Source organism: Onychostruthus taczanowskii, unplaced genomic scaffold (assembly GCF_017590055.1).
Source record: "Onychostruthus taczanowskii isolate IOZ18803 unplaced genomic scaffold, ASM1759005v1 scaffold111, whole genome shotgun sequence".
Taxonomy (NCBI): Eukaryota; Metazoa; Chordata; class Aves; order Passeriformes; family Passeridae; genus Onychostruthus; species Onychostruthus taczanowskii.
Genome location: NW_024497741.1, coordinates 1,233,844 through 1,250,542, shown reverse-complemented (window position 1 = coordinate 1,250,542; position 16,699 = coordinate 1,233,844). Strand labels below are relative to the sequence as shown.

The 16,699-nt window shown below is 41.7% G+C and overlaps 1 protein-coding gene across 1 annotated transcript; it reads right to left on the bottom strand.

Annotated features, from left to right (window-relative positions):
* Nucleotides 1–8,264: 8,264 nt before the first annotated feature.
* FAM89A (family with sequence similarity 89 member A) lies at nt 8,265–14,474 on the bottom strand. Its single transcript, XM_041424001.1, has 2 exons — nt 14,179–14,474; nt 8,265–10,246 (listed from the first exon to the last, which is right to left on the bottom strand). Exons 1-2 carry the CDS (start codon nt 14,431–14,433, stop codon nt 10,088–10,090), a joined length of 414 nt encoding a protein of 137 aa, XP_041279935.1. The 5' UTR covers nt 14,434–14,474; the 3' UTR covers nt 8,265–10,087.
* Between the last annotated feature and the right edge of the window lie 2,225 nt (nt 14,475–16,699).

Here is a 16,699-nt window from a genome sequence, read left to right as displayed (position 1 = left end):
CCTGAATCCTAATCCTGGCACTAAGACCGATCAGTGCTGTGATGTTGAGCAAGTCATAAATGTGGCTCCATGAAATGATTGTATCTCCAACATCACAGGATTTGGGAGAAGGATTAATTTGTTCATGTCTGCTTAGAAAGATGAAAAGCATTAAGTCCTTTCAGCTGCAGGTTGTTAGGAGTCAGTCAACACCACAAATGTCAGATATGAAACAGACATGCCAGGAGCCAGAGAATGTGAATATTAAAGGTGACGTGTTTAAAGTCTTTGTTATACTAAGGGGAGCTTTAATTCTGACCCTCGCTGGCATGTGAGTTCTGGAAGATAACACATCTAAAGATATGCTTTTAGGAGAATGTGCAGCAAATCACTAATCCCTTATTATGATTTTGAAGTTATTGCAGCTGTTGTGTGCCAAAATAAACCTGAAATTAGTTTAAAAATTTGGAGCATAGGGAACTGGCACACTAGGTGATGTTGCATTCAGCAACATAAAAATAAGGTACTTTATTTGACAGTTTGAGACTTTGAGGTAAAAAGCACTGCGTACATTTTGCAGAAAAATATTTCTTAAAAAGGTACTACAAACCATTGGTATCTTTTCAGTAAACAAATTCAATAACATTCCACAGATTTAAACAAGAAAACAAGACTTCAACAACATATAAGCACTTCTACTCACCTTGCACTCCTTCCTCAGAACTGCTTATTCACTCTGTAAGCATCTGTGAGTGTTACCTTTATAGTGATTCCCTGCCAGGCAAGCTGCAGCCCATCTGATACTGTCATACATGCATCACTCCTTAACTTTGATCCTTTCTTTGGTCTCTCACTTCTCTTCCTGAATAAAGCTTTGGTTCTAACCATCAAAGCCACATATGTATCATGTCTTGGCTACAGTAGAGATGGTCTCTCTCTCAGTAGGGCTACAGCGTTCTTTTGATCACAGAAAATCAAAAGCCAGCAGAAGTGTAATAACAACTAGGAAGAAAACATTTCCCGTTGAGAACATCCACTGGATAATAACATGCCACATACCAGCACAGAAAAAATATCTTGGATTTTGCAGGATAGGGACCAAAAGAGAATGTATTACATTGAGCATACACCTTATAAATTTGTCCAAAGCAAGAATCTGTTTCCCTCTAAGGACATTTATCCTACTTAGTAGCGTGAAAATGGCAGATGAGTTGCATGACAAGGAAAGCACAATCCATCTCTTACTCATTTTGTCCTGGAAGGGAGCAAAATGAAAATAAAACACTGATGATTCATGAAGAATTTTTTCAGGAATGGTGGACAAAATTTGAACCCTTTTCTTCAGAGAAGCAAATTAACTTTGCTGTGACAAACACAATGGCAGGTATTCATTTCTTTACACAACCACATGACAAGACTTAGTTTGTACTAGAACTCTCCTTTTTCCAAATGTATTTTGCACTTAAGTGGATTTTCCCCTAAAATAGTTTTCTGCTCAACTGAATTGTGCAATTTATGTAAATGATGTATGTGTGTGTGTGTGTGTGTAGATGGAAGGAGAGGGAAGGTCAAACCTGTTCCTACAGCCTGTGCATTTTCTGCCTTACCTATGTATGAAATGGTGCAGCTTCTGTCTGTTTAGGTCCTACATTGAAAGAAAAGGCCACCTGCAAGAAAGGCACCTTCCTCCCACAACAGTTTGAGTATTGTGCAACACAACAGATTGTATCAGTTTAAAAAAAAGTCATGTCCCTGACAAAACAGTATCAGAAGTATGTAGAGATCACGTCTCCCTTCTCTCATCGTTACTCAGTTACTTTTATGTAACAAAATGCCAACATGGTGATTCTAATCTAATTCAGCTGCGCAAGCACTTTGATGGAAAGTTCAGAGAGGTGTTTTTAATCATCTCCAACACGACCTAATAGAGGATGGCAAAACAGGAAGCCCTTGTGTGCAGATCCTTCCTCACTATAATGGCAGGGTGGAAGGTGCCATCTGTCATTTCGTGCCATTATATTGGAAAGTGCTGTCTCCTCTAAACTCCTTGCAGCAGCTGCTCCTGAAGGCTCAGCTCTTTGTCCTCAGCAGGCAGCTGCCTCTGCCACTCCCTTGGGAACAGTTTTGTTTTCACAGAATCAGACAGGGCTAAAAGTGATCTCAGAGGTCATCTGGTCCTTCTGCCAGCCGCTGGGATGGATAGGCACTCCTGACAGATGTTCTCCCTGGCAGGCAGAGATTCTGGCTCTCAGAGGCCAAACCTAAGCTGCGTTTCCTAAATTAGGAGATCTATCAGCTCCTACTGCATGTAGTAGCAGTCTGATGCCCAGATGTTTTTCAGCTATGACCATTTATTCAAGCAATATGATTTTGTGAAAATACAAGATTTTACTTGAGGAATCCATTGTGAAGATGGTGGCTTGGTCTTTTAGAAACTTTCTGTCCTTCAATTTTATTCTCCAGGTTGCAAACTTCCTGTTCCACTACCCCCTGCTTAGCCTTGCTAAACCAGTGACAAGAAAATCCATCACATTCCTTGGCTGAAGGACCACAACGCATTGAAAATTTAATTTTAAATGAACAAGGCAATGTGCACCTCTTCACATCTACAGACTTTTTGTAAGGACATGGGCACTGGGTAACACACCATTAAGCTGAAACAAAAATACAATCAGTGTCTACAAATGAAAGTAATTCAGAGAATGAGAGAATGGGCATGGTGCATGGAGATCCTGATCCTGGAGAATAAATGCATCCCTACAAACTCTCCTGATTTGCAAAAGAAATTGTAGTGTAAATTTTCATTAGTGGGCACACATTTTAGCAGATGCTTATACAAATAAATGTCTGCGGTAATAACGAGATGTGCTTGGCTTCTCTAACACTGATTGATGCATTCTGCCTTTACACACCTGCATTCCAAAGCACAGCAAAGAGTATTATTCTCTATGAGAAGAAGGAACTTCGAAAGCTTCAAACAGTCCTGCATTTGCAACAGAAACAAAGGACTTTTTGAAAGACTGGCTAGTGATAAGTGAAAAGTCCTATTGTGTAACCACACAAAGCACTGGAGACAAGACAAACCTATTTACATATGAGAACCCAGACCTCAAGCAAACCCTATAAGAAAGAACACGAGACAGGATAAAAGATACGCAAAAACTAGACTTCCTTCTTCCCCACAGAGATTACTGCAAATTTCTTCTTCTCTCATTTATCCTTAAGGGTTAATTCTGTATGCAAGCAACTGTGCAATGATGGTCTCCAAAAATATACTAGAACTCTGGTCATAAATGTCTCTCCTCTTCTAAAAATGCACACAAATTATTCATTGATAGGTGCTATATATTCCATGCTCTCTACAGGTTATATGAGTGATGCAAGGTATTTAAGGAAATGCTTCTTCAATTTGAGCATCATTTCTAAGTATCAGTCAGAAAGAGCAAGGTTATTTTAAAGATACAAGATTGTTCATACAGGAAGAAATTCACATGGTAACAGAGCTTTCATATTCTAATGCTATGAGAAATTAATTTTCTCTCTGATTTTATATACTATTTTTTTCAGCTGATTCTGACAAAATGTCCTTCCTCTATACCAAACTTTTAATATTTCAGTTGTTTATCTTTAGTGCAACACAGCAGAAGAAGTAATTTTATTCCACAATACAGCCTTTGATGTTGTTTAGGAGTAATGGAACAGGTTAAAATGTGGTCCTGTTTAAGCTTGTATTTTACCTTTTCAGAATTTCACTTGTTAGCTCACCTCTGCAGGCAATGTTTGAATTTTCCATTGTCCATGAGGCCTTTCAGTACAAATAATTAGTGCTTCGTTAAAATTAAGACTCAGGTAACCAAAGATACTGTAAAGAGTTGAGAGAGAAAAAAAAAAAACAACAAAATGTACTGTCCCTGTCATCCAGGTGCTTTCATAACTGAAGAAACTACCTTACTACACTGCCTGCTTGTAAATGATTTAAAAGGTTCTGCTGTTTGATGAGTCAGAAGAGTTTAAGCAAGAGCTGGTAGGGCTAAGACAGGCAACTTTATCGTTTGTGACAGTGCCTGGTATCCTGAGCCAAAGGAGCTCACAAACTCTTACTCATGTGTCTACCCAGAGAATCACAGGGACATTTCTGATCGGTGGAAGAAATGCTTGTGATTTCTGAAAGTGAGTAGTTAGCACTGCACGGAGGATTGAACTGTTAACATGATTTAAGGCAGTGTTTTGACATAGAACTGAACTTTCTATGTGCCAACAATTCCAAACAATCTGCTTCAGCCACTAAATTCTAACAATCCATTATTTTCATGGGATTTCTCCTCTCACATTAAACTGAGAAACTCTGAAAGATTACATTCTCTTGAAGACATTATCTTAATAAAGTCAGCACAAGTGCATTTAAAATCTGTGACAAAAGTTCAGAGAAGAGCCAAAATAGTCACAACTCTGTGTATTTCAGTAGCAGATGGCTTTGTCTTTTCAACTTGCATACCAACCTTATCTGAAAAATGTAAATTCTACTGCTAAAAGCACATTCCTCTGAAATCATATGTGGGTTTAGGGCTTACTTAGGGCTGGTTGTTTCCACATTAATTTAATTAAGTTTTGTGAATAGAACAGATGAAAGAGAAGGGGCCAAAAACCTAAGGGAAAGAGACTTTTGCAGTGAATCTTTATCCCCTCAGAAGTTCTTCTGTCATTTAAAACCAAATAGCCAAACTCACTGCTGAGTGAGTCATCTCAGTGAGAACCCCTAGCTAATCCTCTTCATTCCTTACAAGATGCATTTGCCCCACAAACTGCAGGTGCCAGTCCAGCACACATCCAGCCCAACCTAGGTTTTAATCCCTAGAGCACATCTGGGCTCTGTGTGGCCATCTCAGCTCAGGAGAGTGTGTCCCTGTGCACAGATCCCCCAGGCTCTTTCAGCCATGGCAGAAGCTAATCCTCACAGCAGACCCTGGGTGTTTGTAAAGCTACCTGCAGAGTTGGAGTGGCCAGGATCACAGAAGAAGCAGTTAAGATGCTTTACCACACAGGGAGCTTGGAAACTCACAGAAAATGTTAAAATCAATAGAAGATGACTTTGCAAATAAGAGAAATATTTTAACTACTTTGCTAAGAAAACAAACAAGTTCTTTCCTTAGGTCATGCAGCATTATCCAGAGTTAAATGTAGTAACTTCAAATAAACCAAAGATAATGGATGGAAAAATGTACTTCTGAGGAGTTATTTTCTGAGAAAATGCATGTCATATATGAAAAGGAACATGAATCTCAAACTGCTGTGGTAATGTATCCTGTACAGGCAGGCATCACAAAAACAGAGTAAATTCTTTCAAAGTGGCTGAAGGTCACAGAGCTGTACATTGGAGAAAAGACCTGTTGTTAGGGTTCCCTTTGGCACATACCTGATTAATCCTTCCATTTCACATTCCTCCCCAGCAGCCAGAAGAACAGCATAGTGGGGGAATTAGTTTCCTTTGCCCTCAGAGCAATCTAATTCCTCACGGAAAATGAATGGCTTTAGCTAAGCAACTAAATAAAGTCAAAGAAAACGTGATCTTTTCAGTTAAGCAAAAGTCTGTACCTGCAACAAATGAATGTCATGTTAAAAATACATGACAAGTAGCATAACCCCAGTCTCTAAAACAGGTCAAAAAAGGACATGAAAAATCCCCCAGGGTGTCAGCAGCAAAACTAATCAAACATGGGTCTTTAAAGAATTAGTGTCCTAGGACCTCAGCATCTCTTCCAAACCATGCCAAGCTCTCACCTCCAGAAACTCTTAATATTCCTCCGCGCTACTCTTGCAGCATCCCACTGAGTCCTGAAGGCAGCACCTGGGGGTTTCCCAGACCCCCTTGATGTGTATGCAGTTTTCATCTTCACTCCCTAAAAGATGTGCTGAGACTCACCTCCTTCCCTCTGCCCCCCTGGCACCCAGCACTGCAGTGCCCTGGCTACTGCAGAACTGCCAGCAGCTGCGTGACCACCCAGCTTTTGCCTTCTGGGAGCCGGGTGGCCAAACAGAAGCCAAAAGGGGAGTTATACCCATGATCTTGACCAAGGAAGAAGCAGTTAAGTCTCTCTCTCCTCCTCCAGCTCCAAATTCTTACAAGGTTTCTAAGAACAGAGCAACTTTAAAACATCTGTCCTACCAGATCTAGTTTAGCAAGCAAACTGACAGAAAATGCCTGGACAGATTTACTGCATACACTTTGTTTCCTTAGGATGAAGGCTAGATGTGACACAAAACCTTAGGCTTGTAAATAGGTAATAAGTGGATCAATTATAAACATTGTGGGGGTTTTGCTATTCTCTTCATTGCATTTAAAATTTGCAAACAGTCTTATCTATAAGAAATTGTAAACATAATCTTCACAAAAGCAACTGATTTTAGAAGCCACATAAAATGATTTGGTCACCTATGATTAGGAACTAAATTAATTTCAAATACTAATTTTTGCCTAATTCTTCTCCTAGTCTTTCAATTTCACAACTACACCAAATATTGTACTAAAGCCTCAACTTTAGCAAGCATCTAAACTAACATAAACTGAGTGCAATTTTGCCCTACCTTTATTGGAAAACTCTTGCTTTAAAGCAACATTCATGCTTTATACAAATTACTCTAATGATTGCCTACTGCATTAAAGCAGTACCTTTTAGTAATACATTTGTAGTGTGCATTTGAATATCTCCTTTATCTTAGTATGTAGCTGTTTCACAGTCTTGGAAATAACTAACAGCAATTCTGATTTTAGAAGATCTCTGCTTTGAAGTCAATCTGCACTAAAGTCATAGTACTGACAGTGACTTCACCAGGAGCTGAAGCTGAAGCTAAATGCTCATCTGTTATATTAGGCTTAGTATCAGTCACCCATTACTTTTTGGCACCCGCTTTCTCCAAAGCGGAGCACTCCTTCCAGACTCTTCTCTTTTTGTAGACTAAGGAAATTTCCAGGGAACTAAACTGTAATGTAATTATGACAGTATGACTCTGCAGTTGTCATAGCAATGGAATGAGGGTGATATGCTGTTGAAGTAAAAATAAAACTTCAAGTACAGCTAGTGGAGAACTAACGATTATTTCTAACTGCTTTACCACAATTATAGGCCCTTTAGAGAAAGGCCATTGAAGTCACACAGCGTAGATTGCCTTCTGAACTGCTGTACTCAGACTTTTCCACCTCCGAGCAGCAGGAGCCGACTGTTCCTGCTTCCTTGTGAACCTGTCTTTTCCTGGGCCTGCTCGTTATTGTGTATGCCACGTGGGACTGGAAAAGTTCCACAGTGTTCACTAGGTAGAGAAGTTTCCAAGGGTTTCTTTCATTGTATCCTTAAAAGGTACCCTTAAAAAGTTAGGAGTTGAGATGAACTGGTGTTATGGAGTCAAAATGGGAAAGCTGTGCTGGGATGTGCTTTGGACCATGGGTAGGAAGCTTTTGTAGTAACGTGACTCCATTCCATCGTGCGCACACCAAACTCGGACTGAAGCAGACTGTAGCAACTGCTCGGTATTTAAGCTACACTTTCATACCAAGCACTTCTCTTTCAGAGCAATTTCCCTGCTTCATGCTGTTATAATGTGGTAAAGAGATACAGCTCACAACTGCAACACCAGGCACAGAAATCAGCCTCTGAAGCAACTGCTTATTATTTTAAAACCTTCTTCTGGCTAGCCAGCCCTCGTGACATTTCAGTTTTCCTTAGAAACACAGACTATAACTTCTCTCCCACACGAGATGTTATTAAAAGGGGCAAGGTGCTAAAATGTATCAAGTCTTTATAATCCATCCTGTTTTTCAGTCCAAATTTTGTGGAGTAAAGTTTTAAAACTTTTATTCTTCCCTTGGTACAGGAAATACCAGCCAAACGTTCCATGTTGCCTAAATCACGAGCATGATTAGAAACATAAATAATTTTGCTTTCAAATTTATATAAGAGAAAGTACTGTGAATTTTGCTCAAGTCCATTCTCACCACCAAGACTATTAAGGAACGGCACTGTCTAAAGATCTGTAAAACAGAATCAGTAGTTTTAGTAGTAGAAACAGGATTTTCTCCTGAATTCAAAACCAAGTAAAATCCAATTAAGACAGAGAAGCAGGAAAATCCATTCCAAACAGAGGTAGGTAGAACTTTTTACAATGTAATTCAAAAATTGCTTTCTTCACCCCAGGGTGATGACTAGTCCTAGTTTTCTTATGGGAGGGTTGGGAAGGGGGTAGGGTTTGTATTCACTGAAAAAGTAAATTAAAATACACACAACATTAGAAAGTTATGCTAAACATCATGCTTTTTATTTTTGGGGAAAGAGCAAGAAAATAGCAGTACTTCAACAGACTAGAAAAAGCCTCATGTAAATACTAAAAGCACAGCAAATGATACTAAAAGCTTATACATTCTCAAGTCAAAGCATAAAGTTGCATGTAAATATGTGTGTGTATATATATTTATACATGTATACACACATAGGCACACAACTTTTAAGTACAGATATACTATCTGAATTATCTGTGTTTTCCTTATCATTCGGTTTAGTTTGGGTGAGTGAAGCAATTAGACCAGAATTAACATTAAAAAAATATCCAACCACTGCCACAGACTAGATTAAGAACTTAGACACATACACAATTACAGCACAGTCTTTACTCTTGTGGCCTTTGAATTCCACTAATTCCATTTAGAGGGAATGCACCCTGGAAGTGTCTTGGCTTTTATCACTGAAACATCCTAGCCTTGGTTAAAAACTAACAGAGGAACTACCCCAGAATGTGATCTCCAATTCTTCCTGCAAACTGCATACATGCCAGACATGAACCATGCAAAAACCCTTTGAGTTTTAAGCCCTTAATTATTACCTTGTGTCAAGATTCAGGCACTGTGTTTTACAGCAATCTTCAGAATTAAATTTAAGAAACTAAAATCGCATTGCGAGTTGATTTTACTCAAAATAGAGAAGGGTGAAAACTCAGATAGTTGGCAACTCTCAGGTGATGAAGCATTTCACACAATGAATTAATAAAAATTTAATCAAGTGCTTTAGTAAGTTCTGAAAACAAAAATAAGTTATATTTGAAAGAACAAGTTAGTATAAAAAGTTTTAACATATGCAAAGTATGTGCTCAAAATAGTTATTTTGCATTTTTAAAAAGAGCTGTCATCTATCTTACAGCAACAAAGTTCACCCAGTATAAAATATTGCAATTTGTCCCATTGTGTCATATGAGAGGTTTCCTTATTCTTCATATGATCAAGAACACTTGCACAAGTTATTCCAAGCCACATAGTGGCAGACAGACTATGTTTGAAAATATGCTTTTACTATGCAGTGCAGTAAAAGCTAAGCAAACCATTTCAGAGCAGTGTTTAGCAGGTCGAAGAGCTACGTCGATGCAAGAAATCCAGAGAAGAGTATAAAAGTTAATGCCAAGTGGCAGTACCAAGAAAGTGAATTAGATCAACAGAAAAAAACCCCTGCTGATAACATTCACTATCACATGTACAGCTTGTAAGCTAGGAATAAATTAGCTTAAGGAGAAAAAAAAATTCACTGTGTAAACCATTCACCCAGTACAAAACTGGATGCAGCCGGTAAGAGCAGAACTAGCTTAGTAGTGCTGAGGATGTGTGTGCATCCAGATGCCTGTTCAAAATGCATTTATCAATGCCACTGACCGCCCCAAAAAATCATCTAGAGCTATTTACACCACAGCAGAGGCTTCCCTCCCCACTTATGAAGTTATTACAACTCAGGAAGTTGCTGCTGTCTACTACGATTAGAATTCCAGTTATAAGCTGCCAATGTTTGTAAGATGAAAACACCCACCTTCCAAATTAAATTGAACACTCTTGTCAAGCATGTCTGAAGACTCTTCAGAAGTTAAAGTACAGCACTTTGCTCAAGTGGTATTTGCATGAGTAACTTGTACTGACAGCCTGTTAAAATAAGAGAATTTAACACAATTCGGGGTAGCTGGGTGTTCCTACTCAGGAAGAGGGATCCATACAAATTCCAGTCGTTCCTGTTAAGGTGTGTTACAGGGAGAGAAGGACAAAAGAACCTCAGTCCAGTCAGTCTTGAGGGGAATCTTCCTGCTTCTAGAAGTATTCCTCCTCTTCATCAAAAAATCCATTTTCCACGGCGTACGAGCAGTCTGCGTTAGAGTCAGCTTGGCAGGCACCTTTGTATTCTTGAATGGATTCGTACAGGGAGTAGAGCTGACACAGCAATGACATATCCAGCTGCCGAAGGCCAACCTGAAGGGGCAACAATTAAAACAATCATTACTACAATTGTCTTTCTATGGCAGTAAAATGCTATATATCTTTTGTTGCTAAACAGGAGGTTCAAGCTTCTTTCCACCTTGAACAGTTATGAAATGTGAAAGTAAAATTAATTTTCTAAGGTGACAGATGCCCCACAGGATAAAATGGACAAAAGAACAAGGAACTATGTGATGCAATAGTACAGAACAAATGCAAAGAGTTCTTCAAAATGTTATAGTACAATGATGTGCGTAACTTCCAATAAGCAGTTCACTGCTGTTGGAGCCATGGCAGATAAATTCATAAAGTCTATATTCCTCATTATGCAAGGGAGATATTTTTCCAGAAACACTGTGTGTCTTTCACACATCTTTCTCTGACACCATCACAGGCCCTCTGCTTTTGTTTGAAATAGCCTGGAGTAAAAGTTTTAAATGGGACTCTGACTGGTTTTCCCACTTCCCAGCTAAGTATTTCTACTCTAATTTTCTTTTCGATATTGACGTACATAGGCATCTGACAAAGCCAGGTATGTCTAGCACAATACAGCACTACTTCCAGGCAGCAAAACTAAAGGAGAAGTGACACAAGGACAAACTTCGTATCTAGCAAATCTTCAGAGTATTTTCATGTGCCACTCAAGCACAGGCTTGATTTTAATTAAGCACCTAATATTTTGGTCCTTAAGTTTCTCAAATATTAGTTCCAGACCAAATTAAAGATTTGCAAAAACATTTAAAAAAAAGGCTGCATCTTTATGTCGGGTACAAGACCAGTATTTTGCGCTGCTAACTGAAATAATGCTACTCATTTAACTCGATTCAGTCTCCCTCTCTGGCAACAAAATGGAGAGTTTACTTGACATTGTCACCTATCCAAGTCAGATCAAATTAAAACTAGGTTTTGCCTTGCAGCAAATTTAAACCACTACTCAATTAGAGATTCTAGAGAAACAGCCATTTCAGCCTTATTTTTCAACAAAGTATTAAGCCAACAGACTGCTCCTAGTGAGCCTCAGTTTCATCGAATAAAAAGTTTTTGCCACAACTCATGTCAAGAGGAAATAAATAAATAAGTAAATCATGTTAGCAGCCTTTACTACAACCTGAACACCAGGCTGTATTTTATTCATAATGAGAACTCTTACCTCTTCTTATGCTTCTAAATTCTCAGGACAATACACTCAGCACACAAGAAAACCACAACAAGCTAGCATGAAGATCTTACTTTGACACTGTTGAACTATTCTACCAGCAGCTCCTTCTGAAAGTGGGGGAAGAAAAAACCATACGCCACAATGCCACTGAGAAAAACAGGATACAGCATCTTTCAAGAACAACACAAATTACTTGGTGACATCATGAAGGCAAAATACAAAGTCCTGCACAGGCTAAATGTGAAGACTTTATGACAAGACATGGAGCACTGTGCTAGCTGCCAGGATATTACGAGCAAGTCTTTTCACCACATCAGATCTACGCTACTTTTCTCACCCATTTTCCTTTATAACCTAAACTGCTCACCTCAGGTAAGAAAGAATGCTGTGAAGTTGGACTTAATGCTCTGACGTACAAGCATGAGATCCACCTGGCAGACCTGCATGAGAGCTAAATGTCTGAGGGGTAAGACTGCAGTCCAGAGCTGTTCAAAAAGCAATCAGGAGTGAGTCAAGCCAAAAAAGTCAACCTGAAGACCAGAGACCTTTGTCTGCCAAGGAGAGTGGGAGCATTTTCACCTGCAGCTCTCCTGTTTCAGCTCCATAAAAGACTTGAAGACTTTCTGTGAAGTTCAATCCTACTGACTGCCAAGCACAAACTTCAGGAAAAATTGCTCGGCAGAATTAGCATAATAGGTCTTTAAACCAAATGGTTATGTTTGGTATCTTATTTTTCTGTTGCTGCAACTAATATCAAGCAATCAAACAAGAAGTCTACTGAGAAAAATGCAGCCTCTTCAAACTTTCAAGTATGATCCCTGAGGTAAGACAAGCCTGAAGAAATGTCCAACCCTGATAGCATTAGCACAATTTTTAATGCCAGCCAAACTGTGTTTGACTCTTGATAAGACAACCTCTAGCACACAGTTTCATGTGATAACTGTGTTCCTCACAATCACAGTTCTAAAATGACCTCTCCTTTCCTCCCTCCCTCTCCAAAGCATCCAAGTTCAACACTTTCTCAGCTTTGGAAACCTACATACACAGTATGTGTATATGTATTGCTTGATCATGCAGGGAAAGATGCTCTGCGCATTTCTTCCTCACTCACTATGGAAAATTTAAAGCAAACTCCATTACTCAAAAATACATTTGACCACTGCAAGAAAGAGTGTTCAATATCAGTAATAAAGCACTTTTATCTTCTTGATGAAAGACAGCCTATTGGTACACAACAGTCTCTCTAATTTGCACAGGCCACAAAAAAGTGCATCTGGAACCCAGGACCAAGTTGCTTGAAAGTCTTTGATGTGTTCAAAAATGTCTTTTTCTTCAGAAGTATTTTATCAAATTATCATCAAGGACAACAGAGTATTAAAGGAAAGTTTAAAGGGGAAGTCTAGTTATCAAATGACTTTGAGAAGTATCTCATTTGATTTCCCATTAGGAAAAAAACAGATTATACTTGCCTAATGAGTTATCTTTGCTTTTTTGGAAAGGCTTAAGACGCCTAAGACCATATGTCCTTGTTTCCTTTTACAGCATTGCAGAAGAAAGCCCCGGCAGGCGAGAGACACCCATCCTTCCTGAGCTTTAATGCAAACTGGCAATTCTAATACACAGTTTTAAGAATTATCTCTAACTGTTGAAACACTGGTGGCAGACTAAGATTTCAGCAAACTACACTGTCCTTCTAAATCCACAGAAAGACCTTTCAAAAGAGCTTTTTGTCCTCAAGCACATTTTTAGCCTGAGAAAAACAGTCTTGAACTTGGCAGATTTTCAGCAATACCATATTTCACATGCTTCACAGAGTTATTACAGTTGGAAGACACCTCTGGAGATCATCCAGTCCAACCCTCCTGCCAAAGCAGGGTCACCTCGAGTTGGTGACACACAAACGTGTCCAGGTGGGTTTTGAATGTCTCTAGACAGGCAGACTCCATGAGCTCCTTGGGCAGCTTGTTCCAGTGGTCTGCTACCCTCAGTGTAAAGAAGTTCTTCCTCACATTGAGGTGGAACTCCTCGTATTTCAGTCTATGGCCATTGCTCTTCATGCTATTGCTGGGCACCACCAGAAAGAGCCTGGCACCATCCTCTTGAGACTCACTCACCTTTCAGTTATTTATATATATTAATGAAATTCCTTCTCAGTCTTCTTTTCTCTAGATAAACAGACCCATCTCCTGCAGTCTCTCTTTATAAGAAAGACACCCCAGACCCCTAATTATCTTTGTGGCCCTCCACTGGACCCTCTCCAGCAGGTCTCTGTCTTCCTTGCACTGATTCTACAGAATCCTCAGCGAGCGAGGCTTAGGCTATTATTAGTCACTACAGCTAATGCTTGCACCAGCAAAGCGCCAACACCCAATTAGTGTTTAATCAAAAGGTGCGCCAGGTCGCCCGGAAGAATTTCGCTATAATAACGCCGTGCTACAGGATCAAAACAGAGTTCTGGGGGAAACTACGCCGAACCACAGCCACCTGGGCTGCACGAACCACTGCCCACACTGGGGTATTTTTTAACGCCAGCCTTTCAGCTGGCTGCCGGGTCCCGGGGGTGCCGCAGGGCGCGGTAAGCGGCTCCCCATCCGCACCCGCGGCAGCCCCGCCGCCACCGGCCCCGGCCGGCCCGGGTTACGGGGGCTGCACCGGCCCGCGCCCACCCGGGGCAGGAGCCGGGACGCCGTTCTGGCCTCGGGGAGGTGGCGGCGCCGCCGCTCGCCACGTCCGCCGCCCCCGCCGAGCCCCGGCCCGCCCCGCTCACCATCTCCTTGCGGAGCAGGGCCAGCGCCGCGTCCAGGTTGGGAGGCTTGGGTGGGCGCGGCGAGCCTCGGCCGCCGCCGCTCAGCTCGTCCTGGATGCGGGACTTCTGCGCGTAGAGCCGCTCCAGGTCCCGCCAGCGCCCGCCCTGGCCGCCGCCGCCGCCCGAGGACGAGGAGTTCAGCAGCCCGCTCAGGCTCTTGGGCAGCGGCGGCAGCCCCGCGCCGCCGCCGGGCCCCGGCAGCCCCGGCCCGCTCATGCTGCAGCCGCGGCCACCGACGGAAGGAGCCGCCTCGGCCCCGCCGCGGGAGGCGCCGCCCGGAGCCCGCCCCGCCTCCGGGCCGGGCGGGGGAGCCGTGCGGAGCCGGCGGAGGGAAGGGACGCCGGGGAGGCAGGGGAGGTAGCAGGGCGGGGGAGGCGTAGGGGTCGCAGCCCACGTGCTCCGGGTCACTGCCGAGGCCCCTTTGTCTTAGCCGAGGCGAGTCCCTGCGGGCGCGGCCTCAGCCCGTGCCCAGCAGAAACACCCCCGCGGCAGCGCTCGGTCCCCAGGCACGGGCAGGCAGAAGGGCCCTGCGGCAGCGGGGCTGAGCCTCCGGGCTCGGCCCAGGGGCTGGGGGAGGGATGAAGCGCAGTGAAAGCAGGCATGAAAGCAGATTAACTGCTGCAGGCGGAGGTGACCAGTTCTTGTGTGGCGATGGTGTTACATCAGTCGCTTGGATAACGCGACGCTGCTCACCCTTTCCATCAAGATGTTTCTTTCTGTCCCGGTTTGTGCTGCGATAAATGTCTTCTCAGTAGCCTGTACAGTGCCGTGTTCTTGATTCAGAATGAGAATAATGTTGATAATATACTGATCATTTGATTTTTGCTGAGTCGTGTTTCTCCTAAGGGCTCTTTTTTGTCTCTGTCTGTCTCATGCTCTACCGGGGAAAAGGTACACAAAAGAAACTGGGAGGGAGCATAGCCGTGACTGGTGACCCAAACTGGCCAAAGGGATGTTCACCTTTTTTATTTGTACTTTGTTCTCAATTATTAAACTGTTCTTATCTCAACCTACTTTTGATTCCCTTTCCCATTCCACTGAGTGTTGGGCGGGGAGGGAGTGGGATGGTTGAGCGAGCAGCTGTGGTGATTTATTTCCAGCTGGGCTTAATCCACAACACTTTCACATGCTCACAGCCAAGTTTTGTACTTAAGGTGTTTTATCTCCAAGCATTGCAACTACACAAACCTAGGTCTATCGGCTTTGTGAGTCAAACTTCTCAATCTGAGGGTTAGCTCGTTGTCTGTCTTCCAGCATTATTCACAGAGAGGATTATTGCTCTGCTTTACAGACATACCCAGATGCTCTCCTGAGAAGGCTGTGGAGAGGGAGCCATGCTCCAGGACCGCGGATGTGGCACAGGAATCCCCAAAACTGCCAGTGCAGCCGCAGCTCTGGTGCCACAACAATGCAACCTCAATGTGCCAACTCTGATTTTGTGCCTTTTATGCTTCCTCCCTTTCTCCTTGACATATTTGCATCTCTGGAGTCTCTTAAAAAAAAAAAAAAAAATAGGGCAGTTCTGGATTATTCAAAATCCGAACCAAAGCAGGGTATTAAATTGGAGTTCTGGGAATATGCTGCCATTGCAAAGCCAGATTGTTTAGAGGTGCATTCCTATTCCCATGACCCTGCTTTGTTTGTGGGGTTTTCTCTTCAAGAAATATCCAGATATGATGATTTTGAGTTAAGTCTCTACATACTTTCAGTTTTGTTCCCAGACTCGCATGGTTTTTTCATGGTTTAAATGTCATTGGACTCTGTGACAATTGTTTTCGAACTGCTTACAGTTGAGGAAGCTTTTGCCAATCTTTGTTCATGTTCACATGCCACTTTAGGGATTGATTTTTCAAACAACCTGATGTTCTTTTTAATGATTTTTGCCCTGGAATTAAGAAGTTTTCTTTTCCCTGTTAGGCATGATGCTACTTCTGCCCAAGTTGATTGTGAAAAATAAAGTTGTGCTCTTAGCTTTTATGGAAACAAAGGCATTTTAAACCATCCTTATTGTAGATTAAAAGTGTCAACCAAGGGTGCCTGACTTCAAGAACTTTGTTTTGGTTTGCTAAAGAAGTACACACTACTATTTTTCTGCTTATTAGCAAATGTATTTATTTGTTCTCCATTCATCACCCCCTTTTTTCTCCCAGATGACAGCTATTTGAAAAAGCTTGTATTATTTTATCTAGACCACCTTATCTTAATTTTATTTCAGTTTACCTGATTTCATTAAATTCGGAGTGCATTTTCTTCACACTTGTGTCCTTTAGGCACCTCGTTGCCCTGTTTGCCATTGCAGGCATCTTTATGCTGTCTTACTACTCAGCTTTGTAATCTGAAAAAGGAAAAGAGCTGCTTTTTGGGTTTTCAGTGACCCTTCTCTCAACTGGCAACCTTATCTAGCCTTCATTCATACTAAATTCATAATTATCCTTTAAAATCTAAACTACTGCTTTATTTATTTTGACCTAGTTGTAGCAGG

What these genes read in the sequence shown, in the direction of transcription:
- FAM89A (XM_041424001.1), bottom strand. Translation starts at nt 14,433, where the DNA reads ATGAGCGGGCCGGGGCTGCCGGGGCCCGGCGGCGGCGCGGGGCTGCCG. An exon ending in CCCTGCTCCGCAAGGAGATG is followed by an intron (nt 10,247 to 14,178) that starts GTGAGCGGGGCG and finishes TTGCCCCTTCAG; the next exon opens with GTTGGCCTTCGGCAGCTGGA.